This window comes from Hipposideros armiger, unplaced genomic scaffold (genome assembly GCF_001890085.2).
Source record: "Hipposideros armiger isolate ML-2016 unplaced genomic scaffold, ASM189008v1 scaffold_236, whole genome shotgun sequence".
In the NCBI taxonomy this organism is placed as follows: Eukaryota; Metazoa; Chordata; class Mammalia; order Chiroptera; family Hipposideridae; genus Hipposideros; species Hipposideros armiger.
In genome coordinates, this window is record NW_017731586.1 from 1,944,514 (window position 1) to 1,956,641 (window position 12,128).

At 39.5% G+C, this 12,128-nt stretch overlaps 1 protein-coding gene across 3 annotated transcripts in view; it reads left to right on the forward strand.

Annotated features, from left to right (window-relative positions):
- Positions 1 to 1,188: 1,188 nt before the first annotated feature.
- The window catches only part of RSBN1L (round spermatid basic protein 1 like), a 67,919-nt gene continuing 56,979 nt past the window's right edge, over positions 1,189 to 12,128 (forward strand). For all 3 annotated transcript variants that reach the window (XM_019655135.1, XM_019655132.1, XM_019655134.1), the window contains exon 1: positions 1,189 to 1,784. In XM_019655135.1, the coding sequence (XP_019510680.1) occupies positions 1,214 to 1,784 (571 nt within the window). In that variant the 5' untranslated portion in view covers positions 1,189 to 1,213. The remainder of the gene's footprint in view (positions 1,785 to 12,128) is intronic.

Sequence of the window (12,128 nt, forward strand, 5' to 3'; positions counted from 1 at the left end):
CCAAAATATTCTACCCCCGATTTCCGCCCAACCAAAAAAAAACCAACTAAAACACAATAAAAAAGGGGCAGGGGACAAAATCCAACTTCATAGGTCACAAATAAGTATTAGTAATCCTGGAAAGTTAAAGGCAATTTAGGGCTCCTTTAAAGGACTCAAAACATCCTCCAAAGGGTCATCTGATTTTAATGTTTTTATTTTTACGTCTATTCCTTTTACTTTTTGATCTCATGTGAAACTTTAGAGTTACATTAAAATCGTGCTCCTCGCTTTTGGTTACAACCGTATTACTGTAACCCATCGCAAATTCCTTATCGTCTAAGCTAGAAATCAAAACACACGCTTACAAAACATCCAACACTCACGTTGCTAATTAAAAGCTAAAATACAGACACTTAAAAAAAAACCACCTTGCTTTTCAAACATTTATAAATATCGTTAACGGATTTTGCTTGATGAGGCTGAGTTATAAGAATTATAATAAAATTAAAATCTTTAAGGGTCGAATCACAAAAGTTAAGAAATATTCTCCAGGGAGACTCTTACCTTCAGGCTCAGAAGTAATCCGAAAGTTCTAGGTTTGCAGGAAGTTATATCCCTCAAAGTATTAACAGTTGATTTCAGCAACAGTAACAAATCTTGTCAAAACACCAAGTGATTTTTTGTTTTAGTCCCTCCCATTAATCGACTACTGCCAAGAAGGAAAGACCTAATTCCCGGTAAAATTTTCTCCTCTGAGCTGAGAATCTGAGAAACTCTGCTTTTTGGGCGCGAAGAGGCAGGAAGGAACCAAAGGGAACCAAGAGAAAAATGATGAAAAAGTGATACAAGACAAAGTCATCCAGGCAGAGACGAGCGCGACCTGGGCCGGGGAAGATTTTGGGGTCCGGAGTGGGTGTTCTTCCCCGACAATCACGAGCCACCCGAGTTCACACTGGCGACAACTGCAAGACCCGCCTCTAGCAGCTCTCTGGGCCACTAGCCGCACCCCGCGGAGCTGTGACCTCCAAAGCGGGTCGACTTGATGATCCCGCCTCTTCGGCTCGAGATTCGCGCCTTTGATTGGCTTCTAGAGGGATCCCTCAGCATGGCTTGCCCAATGGAAGGCCCGGCCGGTGGCCCGGACGCCCCACCCTTCCCCAGCCCCTCGCGGAGGGCCCGCCCCTGCTCGGAGCCCGGGAGCGGAGGAGAGTAAATACAACAGGAGCGCAAAATGGCGGAACCGCCGAGCTCAGTGCACTGCGCTGCTGTCGCCACCGCCGCCGTCTCGGAGAAAGAACCGTTTGGCAAGTTGCAGCCCGTCTCCCGGGACCCAATGGGTCCTCTGTCCGCCAAGAAGGTGCGGACTGAGGAGAAGAAGACGCCGCGGAGACTGAACGGAGAAGGGGGCAGCGGCGGGAACAGCAGGCAGCTGCAGCCGCCCGCGGCACCTTCGCCTCAGAGCTATGGCAGCCCCGCGTCTTGGAGCTTCGCCGCTCTGTCTGCCGCTTCCTCCTCTTCTGCTCGGAGCAGTTTCTCTTTCTCCGCTAGCACGGCCGTTCCCTCCTCAGCCTCGGCTTCCTCGTCTCAGCCGGTGCAGCGCAAACTGCTGGTCCCTCCTACGCTGCTGCACGCTCAGCCTCACCGTCTCCTGCTGCCGGCCACCGCCTCCTCGGCCAGCGCCAAGCCGCGCAGACCCAAGGAGAAGCGAGAGAAGGAAGGGAGGAGGCACGGCCTCGGTGGGGTGGGCGAGGCCGGCGGGGCCGCCCGGGAGGAGAACGGGGAGGTGAAGCCGCTGTCGCGAGGTGAGTGCCGGCGCCCGGAGGGGGGAAGGGAGGGCGCCCCGGCCCCCGCCGCCCGCTCGCGCCCGCGGGGCCCGGCCGGGGGCGCGCGGGGGCCGCGTGCGCCAGCCTGGAAGGGGGCGGGAAGCGTCCGGTTCTCTGCAGGCGATTTTGCAGTTCCCATGGGTACAGGAAATGGAGCCTGTAATTTCGGTCGCAGCAAGGGGAATGGCCGAAACTCTTATTTTCTATATCGTTTCTGCCTCCCAGTTAATGCGCTGCAGGATTTGTGGAATTCCGTCTAGAGGACCCGCCTCAGTGCTTTCGGCTACGGAGGGAGATGGGAGGGTTTGGTCTTGTAAAAGACGCTTGAGTATTAGACCTTTTAGACTCGATCGTGGAATTCATATTTGTGACAAGCTCTAGCGCCAGAAAACCCTGTCAAAAAAAGGGGTGTGGAGAGCATTGGCGTCAGCTGGAAGCTACCAGAGGCCTGAGCTTTTCATCCCTATTAGGGAAATGAGGTAGTGTGCAGGGCTCGAAGTGTGCTATTTCATAAGGTACCCTGCCTCCTCCCTCCTTTCCGCTCCTTAGTCTTGAAGTGTTTTGATGGTCCTGTTTGAAATACCACCCTTCAGAAAGAATTTTCAGCCATATTCTTTTTTTCCTGCAGCAAACGATAAAATCTGGAGCTTTGACATTTTTTGGCCTGATCGAGTAGCTGCAAAATGTTTTAGCATCAGAAAAAGGCAAATTCTTGAGCGTCCTGTTCAGACACGGCTAGACAGTTTTAAAATGTAAGCTAGTCATATAATTTTCAGAAAGTATTTCTGTAAAGTAGATGGTCCTACCTATTTAGCTATTAATACACAAGGGTCTGACAGTGGTACAATATGGAGACTGGTTGAAAATTAGATCTCTGTGTGATCAAAAGCTTAAAGCACATAATGATCTTTATTATAAATATACATTGATACACAGTACTGTCCAAGTATTTTCGTTTTTAAAGGAAAATGAAATCTCAAGTGGTTTTAGCATTGTTCTAATGGTAGCTTAGATCATGAAAAATTCTCTGTATATTTGAATTAGAATGTATCTTCACAGTTTTTAAAAATAATATACATGAGTAGGTAGCAACGGTTACTTCTTCCTTGATGTTTTTTTGCCTGTAGCAAAGCTTTGACATCTAAGTATAGCCATCAGGTACTTTGGCACAAGGTAAAGGATCTCTCAGCTCTGGAGAGTGATGCTTCTAGGAAAGTGGTTTTGAGGATGGAATTTGTACTACCGTTAGTCTGGTGGTTAGGATTTTGCTTTAATGGTAACATTTAAAAGTTATAATGCCTGGAAGTCTGCATTTGCAGCTCGATATCAGCCTTATTTGTGATGTGTAAACAGTGTATTTGTTTTTCTAAGTTATTTGAATGAGGAAGTGAACCTAGGCATAACGTTGCCAGTGTATGGAACGGTTGAAAATAAGTATTTAACAATTCTGACGTAAAATATGGAGCACATAAATGGCCCTTAAAGTGAAATGGCTATTAAAGAAAAAATTTTCTAGTCTTTAAGTTACATTTAGAACCCTCCTTTTGAAGGCTACGGCTTACATTATTAAGCCTGAATATAAGCAGTGAAAGCTTTACATTAAGATGTGGGGAAGATGTTTTTCCATGACCTATTTAGGTCGTTTTTAGTGACTAGATGTTAACATTTGTAAGACTTTCATTTTTTGACAGAAACGCTGCTATTAAGAAAAAACTGAAAATCAAAGAGAAGGATTCTTTCAGTGTCTTGATGGTAAATTTAATGGTAAAAATCTTTCCCTTTTAATTTAGGGAGTACTCATATCTTCTAAAGTTCAGGTTTAACTGAATTGAGGTTCTGTTTTAATTAAGGAGATTCTTAACAGTGGTATTAAAACAGTAAGATCACATACTTGATCTTACTTTACAAAGGTAAAATTCAATATAGATATAATTGCAAATATAAAAGTCCTAATTTATAGTACAATTCTTTAAACTTTTTGTAAAAATCTTAGTGACTGGATAACCAAGTGTCTATTGCTTTAGGTATATATACATCTCTTTTTAGTGTTGCTCTCAATTGGATAGTTCACAGGATAGCACATAGGACAGTTCAGTGACGCCCCTCAATTATTTCATAGTTCATTGATTGAACAACCTGAATCAGAATCGGAAGTTAGTTGTAAAGACACCTAAGCAAGGAAGATAGAGCTTTCCTTCAAAAAACAAAAAAGAATTCCAAAAGATCTAGCCTCCCAACTCCACTAAGCAATTAAGCTTAATATTTATTTGTAGTAGTTTTTAAAAAAAAATCTTTAGTAAGAACCGCTAAATTTTTGCATTGGCTACCATTCTAACACAAATTATATTAAATGGAAGTGTGTATAAAAGGGCTTGGCAGGTCATTTAGTAAATGTTGAATCAGAAGCATGATAATTTGTTTTTTTATCCCTATAACAAATTAAAAGGTGGTTTAATTCAGACAGAGGAAGGATCATTGACAGTAGATTTGAAAGTGAAGAGTGATGAACAAGAGAATTACAAAAACATACCAGTCTAGGTCCATTGTGTAAGGGCTGATGCCTTACACACCTAAAACCTCTGAGGCCATTTAGGCATAGTGCTGTAGCTGACTTGTGTGATAGCCTGAGTCATCAAGTAAAAATTAAATGTGTTTCTTATAAAAAGAAAACATGCAAAACATTTTGGATTTTTAAAACTAGAAAATGTCGAGGCTTTGGTGCTTACAGAGGTAGTATACCGAAGAGTTCACAGCCCATTTTCCTGTAGGACTGATAAATTACTGAATTGGTAAGTGTGGAAGGTAAAAATGGGACATGTACTGAAGGCATCCAACATTTAGAGTTATATCAAACAACAGAACAAACACTTCATTAGATAGCAGAGTGCTTTAGCTGATACCAGTAACCAATACAACTTTCATAGATCTAACTTTTGTTAGTGTTTTTGCTTTGCATTTATTAGCTTTTTTCTCCTTAGAGTAACCCTGTGATGTATCCCAAGGCAAACCAGAACATTTCACTGAATTTTTGCCTTGAAAGTGTAGTTACAGAATTTAATGACAATAGAGGCTTTTCTTAGAAATGAATAAATTGAAGTATGTAAATATCAGTGCTTTTAAAGTGATAGATGTTCAAAGATTTTCAAACTAGACTTTCCCCCATCTTTCTAATATTATTCCACAATTTTAGGTTAAATTTGTATTTAGTTTTCCTCATTATGACCAAATATTTGTCATAGTTTACTGTGATTTCATTTTCTTGTGTAACCTTTTATTTTCCATATCTTGTTTTTTCATTTGGTTAGTTTTGTTTGGCAAAGTCTTTCTGTATCCTCCAGCAGCTCCATAAAATGGTTTTCAGCACAATTTTCCACATGGTCAGATCTGTCACATAAACTTATCGGTTCCACTTGTTCCTGTAGTCATCTATCCCTTCTGTAGCTCTCCTTCCTGCTTTAGTCTGGATTGTTTCCTGTTAGGCCTGCTGCAAAGCTGTCATCTTGGGACTTCCCTTAGCTGATATTCTGGGCATTTCTTTCACTTTTATTGAGACCCTTTTCTAGATCCCATGCCTTCCTTTTGGTTTGTTCCTTCATGTTGCTTTTCTCTACTATTACTGAGAAAGAGTGAATGGAAATTTTTTTGGGATTTTATTTTTTACCCCATACTTGACTGGCTGTTGAGAGATTTCTATATTGGAAATCATTTTCCCTCAAAAGTTTGGAGGTGTTCCCTTATTGCCTGGCTTCCAATGTTGCTGTTGCGAAATTTGATCTCCAGAAAGTTGTCTTTTGTTTTGCTATTTGGGAGATTTGAACGCTTGCACTGAATTTTAAAATTTCAGGTATCTTTTTAAAAAATGTTTTATGAGCTCTTGTTCATTGTTCCTGTATTTATAGCATCTTGTTCCTTTTTTCATGGTTGCAGCATCTTCTGTTATCTCGTCTTTGACATGTTCTTGTGTTCCCTGCATTGGTTTTGGTTCCTATAATTTTTTTTTTTCTGTTTGTTTTCGTTCTTTAGGAGGCTTTCTTCAGATCTTTGTGATCCTTAGCACTTCCTTCATATTCAAGAGAAAGTTCCAAAAGTGTAGGAAGCTCACTGGGCATGCATGAGCATGGCTTAGTGACTAATGAACTCTCATGTTTTTACCTTTATTTCTTTTCTCTGGGTGGTGGCTAAAAGGCTTTCATTTTCTTCAGGTAAAGGTCCTTCATTTTTCTGCCCATAAGTGGAATAATGAAGAGAGGAGATTGGCACAGGTAATGAGTTTAGATGGCAGGGTTCTAGTGCTGGGTGGGGGAAGCAAGCTACAAGTCCCACCATTCAGTTGATAAAGTTTCACTTAGTCTCCCTGTTTTCATATCAATATTTCACTCCTGTGTGGGATGCTTCTGAGCCTGGAGCCGCACTGCTTCCGTTTTGCTGGAGACCGTACCTCTCATTCTCTTAGGACTGTGTGTGCGTGTGCTTGTGCGTGTGTTGAAGGAAGGGGGAGGGTTGGTTCTCCCCGCTTGCCTATCCCAGCGCCTCCAGCTTCTAAGCCTTTCTGGAGTAAATAGGATTGTTTGTCATTATCTCTTTCTGTAGGGACTTAACTTTAACCTTCCATTATACTTTAACCTTCCATTATGCTAAGTCACTTACTATTTCACCATCAGCATTCTGTCTTTATACATTGTATTTCAGGTTGGAGTTACAGTGTTTCTTTACCTATATCAAAGAAGTAATTCCTGTTTGTTTCTTTTTCTTCTTAATGTTTGGGTATGTTTTTTAAGAAGAGATCTTAAATGTTATTTTGATTTGTTTCTATTTGTCTGACATTGGTGAAGTCACTCAGTCTTTTTGAGCCTATATTTATCTGTTACATAGGGATACCTTTTTCACAGCATGATTGCAATTATATGAACCTGGCATATTGTTGGCATTCATAAGGGATATTAGTTCCTAACCCTTTTTTTCTATTTAACACATTAGAGACATTTAGTTTCACTGAATTTATAGATACATATAACCTGTACAGTTTTCCAATTGGTATCCTGGTATCAGGGACATAGGTATGAAATATAAAGAAATTTATATTTCAGAGGTTTAAAGTTATTAATTTTTCACCATCCTCAAACGAATTAAACTTTCAAATAATGGATAAACTACCTAAAATAGAATTTGAAGAAATAATGATATTTAATTTGTATTAGAACAAAAAGAATTGTGAAATATTATGGCTTATGTAAAATCTTCTTGTGTGTGATTAAGGAGAATCGATAATAAAAGTACATTCTTACCAACTTAACTAATATTTTTTATAACTTGTTTGAAGTTCATTAAAGTTAATGTTGTACATATTTTTTCTTGAATGGTAGATTGAAAATATTTAACTTTTTTATCATGAAAAGTTTTAAGTAATATAAAAGAAATCAGAACAACATAATAAGTTTTGGGTTTACCCATTATCCTTCTTCAGCAGTTATCAACATTTTACAATTCGTGTTTAATTTCTGCCCCTCCACTTATTTTTATTCTTTGCTCTAGTATTTTAAAGCATATGTCCAACATATATTATTTCACGCCAGAATAAGGGGGAATTGAAATTTTTTTCCATTACAGAACTAATAATGCTTATAAAATTTCAACAACACATGTGTGTACTTTAAAGAGTGAAGTTCTCCCCCACTCCCAAACTATCATTAACCATTTGATATATCTCTTCTGGAATAGATGTGCTTATATATTTTGGAGGTTAACTCTTTTTTTTTTTAAAGATTTTTATTGGGGAGTTGGGGGATGGGAACAGCACTGGGGAATTGGGGGAAGGGGAACAGATAAGTTGCTGTCCTTTTTGTTCTTCAGTCTAGTTGTGGAGGACATTGCTTCACTGGCCCAAGTTGGCACCATCATTGCGCTCTTCCCAGGCGAGGCAGATCAGTCGTTGGCTTCTGGACGGCCGCTCATGGTGGCTGCTGGCTACACACGGTAGCCCATGGCAACCCACTGCAGCAGGGGCTGCAGCCTACGCCGTCGCCGGTGACTCACGGCAGCCCAGCTCCAGGTTGAGCTGTTGTTCAGCATCTTAGCTGTAGAGGGCAGTGTCACTGGCCCTCATATGTGGGATCCGAACCGGGGCCCTCTGGCGTCCTCCTGAGCCAGTTCTTAACCATTGTACCCCTCTGCCGGCCTGTAGGTTAACTCTTTATAAAAAATTTGTTTTACATTTATGACAAAATACACATAACATAAAATTTACTTACTATCATAGCTGTGTAGTTTAGTGGAATTAAGTACATTGTTGTGCAACCATCACCACTGTTCATCTCCAGAACTTTTATTATCTTCCCAAACTGATGCTCCATAGCCATGAAAGAATAACTCCCCTTTTTCTACATGCCCCTCCTCCCCACGCCCTTGGTAACCATCATTCTACTTTCTGTCTTTATGAATTTGACTACTCTAAAGTACCTCATATGAGTGGAATTATAAAGCATTTGTCCTTTTGTGACAAGCTTATTTCACTTGACCTAATGTCTTTAAGGTTCATCCATGTTGCAGTATGTGTCATAATTTCCTTTTTTTTTTTTTAAGCTGAGCCATCTTGCCACCTGTTGGCAGCTCAGTGGCAGCTCACCTCGGGCCAGGACTTGAACTGCTTTTGCTCAGAGCTCGCAATCTTGAGCGAGCTCTTAACCAATTGAGCCACTCGGCTGGCCTCTCATAATTTCCTTTTTAAGGCTGAATAATGTTCCATTGTATGTATATGCCACATTTTGTTTATCCGTTCATCCCATACTTGGGTTCTTCTGCCTTTTGGCTATTATGAATAATGCTGCTATGAACATGGGTGTACAAATATCTGTTTAGTATCAGAAAAGTGAATAAGTAAGCTAACACCCGCCCCCCCCTCCAATAACAGCTAAGTGAAGCAGATTACTTGTGAAGTCATTGTGCATTCAGCCACAGCAGCATAGGAAATAAAATATTTGGGTTTGATGGGAGAAAGGAAAGGCATTTGTTAAGTACTTGTCATGTGACATGGTATTATACCCGTAATATTTTTAGGTTAAAATTCTGAAAATTTCCTTGTTTGATTAGAGTTGTATAGCTAATGTGTAAAGAATTTGGATCAACCCCCATCTCTGCTGGGGTCTGAGCCTAACTACACAGAACTACAGTTAACTTAATTTTCCCCTTAGACCGTGATAAACAGGAAGAAGAAGGTAAAGATGAACTTAAAGAAATTTTCCAAGTTATTTTTTTTTAATTTTTATTATAAATAGTTTTAAGTACACAGAAAAATTGAAAGAATAATACAGTGATTCTGTGTAGGTTTTCCTCTTAGATTCAACAGCTGTTAATATTTGATCATATATATGCACTGAATCATTTGAAAGTAAGTTATAGACATCATGATACTTCATTCTTAAGTTTCAGCCTTCATTTCATAAAAGTAACCACATAACCACAATAACATTAAAACATTTCAGAAAAGAATCATATAGCCTGTCCCTATACAAATTCTTCCAATTACCCCCAATCCCATATTGTATCTCACACTACATCTATTTATTTATTTTAATCTAGAGCACTCCTGCTCACGTTTTTTTCATATGACATAGACTTTTTTTTTAGATTTTTAAAAAAATTTTTATTGGGGAATTGGGGAAGGGGAACAGCCAAGTTGTCCTTCAATCTTAGTTGTGGAGGGTGCAGCTAGCTCAGCTCCAAGTCCAGTTGCCATCCGGCTGCCCGTCAGCAGCTCGCCGCCGCTCAGCTCAAGGTGCCATGTTCAATCTTAGTTGCGTATGCGCATAGCCCACCATCCCATGTGGGAGTCAAATACCAGAAATCTTGTTGCTAAGAGCAAACGCTCTAACCAGTGAGCCATCCGGCCGCCTGTTGGCAGCTCAGGGCAGCTCAGCTCAAGATGTCATGTTCAATCTTAGTTGTGGGTGGGCGTAGCCACCATCCAGTGTGGGAGTCGAGCCGGCAACCTTGTTGTTAGGAGTACATGCTCTCACCACCTGAGCCATCCTGCCACCTGTTGGCAGTTCAGCTCTGGGTAGCTCACTGGCCCATGTGGGAATCCAACGGCGACTCTATTGCTCATAGCTCCTGCTCTTAATCAACTGAGCCACTCGGCCAGCCCTGACATTGACTTTTTGAAGATACCAGTTCAACAAAGCTGTTATATTGTAATTTTTCTCTGTTCATGTCAACAAAGCTGTTATATTGTAATTTTTCTCTGTTCATGATTTTAAAACAATTGTTTTATTGTGATACTTAACTTGATTCTCCGAATTTCTTATAAACTAGAAGTTTGGTATAAAGCCTTGATTAAATTTAGATTAAGTAGCTTTGGGAAGATTAATTTATAGGTGTACGTCATATTACATTCTATCAGGAGGCATGGAATACTGATTGTGCCGTTAGTAATGATGCTAAATTTGATCACTTAGTTGAGGTGACTATTGTCACCATTGTAACAGTTCGTATTCTGTTTGAATTCAGTGTATAATCTTTGGGATGATGGCTTTGTGAATATCCCACTCCGCAACCATCTTTTGACTAATTGCTTTAGTATCAATTTATGTTCCGTGTCTGAGTCTTCTATTTCATTGGGGGTTAAAGAATTATGCTGAACTATTTCTAAATTAAAAAATGAATTAGTTTTGGGGACGGGGAATTCAAAATAAATTGCTACTCTTATAGCTAGGCTAAAATTTGGCAATCTATTTTGGTTTTGGTTATCAAAGTAAATACTATAAATTCATTGGTATGACTAGAATCTTATGGTAAACACTTTTCTTCAATTCTTAATAAACCATAGTTTGATAGTTTAATTCACAGTAGTTTGAGTTTGGGAAAGCTACTTGCAGAATGCTTACAGTTAAAGATTGATTGTAGTAGGTCAGTTACAATTGGTAATTATTATAGTGTTGGTAACATGGGCCCAAAATAAAAAGCCCCTACCATTTTTTAAAAATATAATAGATATACATTAGTATAGTGTGTTAGATACTACATATAGTTCAAAATTATAATTTCTAGTCCATAATGTCCTCTGTTGATGAATATAGATGAACTTTATACCCATATGAATTCTTATTTAACTAGGTTATCAATTCCTTCAGAGCAGGCATAGTTTTAGTCATTTTATGATCTTTGTCTTGCATTCAATGATTGATTTAAAGAAAATAAACTACTTTTTCTATTAAAAATTAATTTTATCTGTCCTCTTTGCATTACAAATTTAAGTAGCTTTTTTTTAGCTCTTTTATAGAAAGGGTATACATTTTCTCCAGATATTGTCTAATTCAGACACTTTCACTGGTTTAACATGTATAGAAATATTCTGGAAAGCAGATGTCCTGAGTTCATTTTCTGGCTAAATCATTGTAGATTTTATATCTTAAAGGAATAAATATTCACCATCTTTCAGTTTTCTTCTTGAGGATAATGAAAATATCAGAATTATAAATTCTGTCAAGCTTTTTTGAGATGGGTGTCAGGCTGATGCAATGAGTACTTGGGTGCAACTTGAGTTAAAATATAAGCTTTTTGAGGACAGAAAAGCAACAACAATAGTTAACATTTGTAGAACTGTACTCAGCACTTTATATGTATTTTAATTTAATTTTCACAACTTTTAAAAAATTCTATTAGATATTAGTCTTTTAAAAGTGCTGTGTGGAAGCTCAGAAGATTTAAGTAACTTGGCCAAGGTTATAAGTAGTAAATCTGGGTTTCAGATCTTTAGATAGATTGACTTTAGAGCTGTAACTATAAGCTACTGTGCAAATTGTGTTAATGTTTTAAAATATCCTTCTTCCAGAAATGTACTTGCATTTGTGAGAGAGTTTGCCAAATAAATGAACTGGGCTTTGATGGAAAAGTAGGACTTAGGTAAATGGAGATGATGGAGACGGGCTTGTTAGGCATGGGGGATGGTGTGAGCAGGATTGCAGGATTGTAGACAGGAGTGTGAGTGGTGGTTTCAGTGGTCTGTGAACCAAACCATTTGGCTGGGTTTGTGACTTTGTACAAAGTTTGGAGGTAGAACAGCATGGCAGTTAAAAGACTTCCACAATCAGCCTTTTATTTGCTAGGAAAAGGAGTTCAGACTTATTCTGTAGGCAAAAACAGTAAGGCACAGTTGTTTTAGTAGGGCAATAAAATATTCAAATTGGGGCTGGCCGAGTGGCACGTTGGTTAAGCTGGTTTGGGACGCCAGCTGTGAGCAGCAGGGCCCCAGTTCGGATCCCACATGAGGGCCAGTGACACTGCCCTCTACAGCTAAGATGGTGAACAACAGCTCGACCTGGAGCTGGG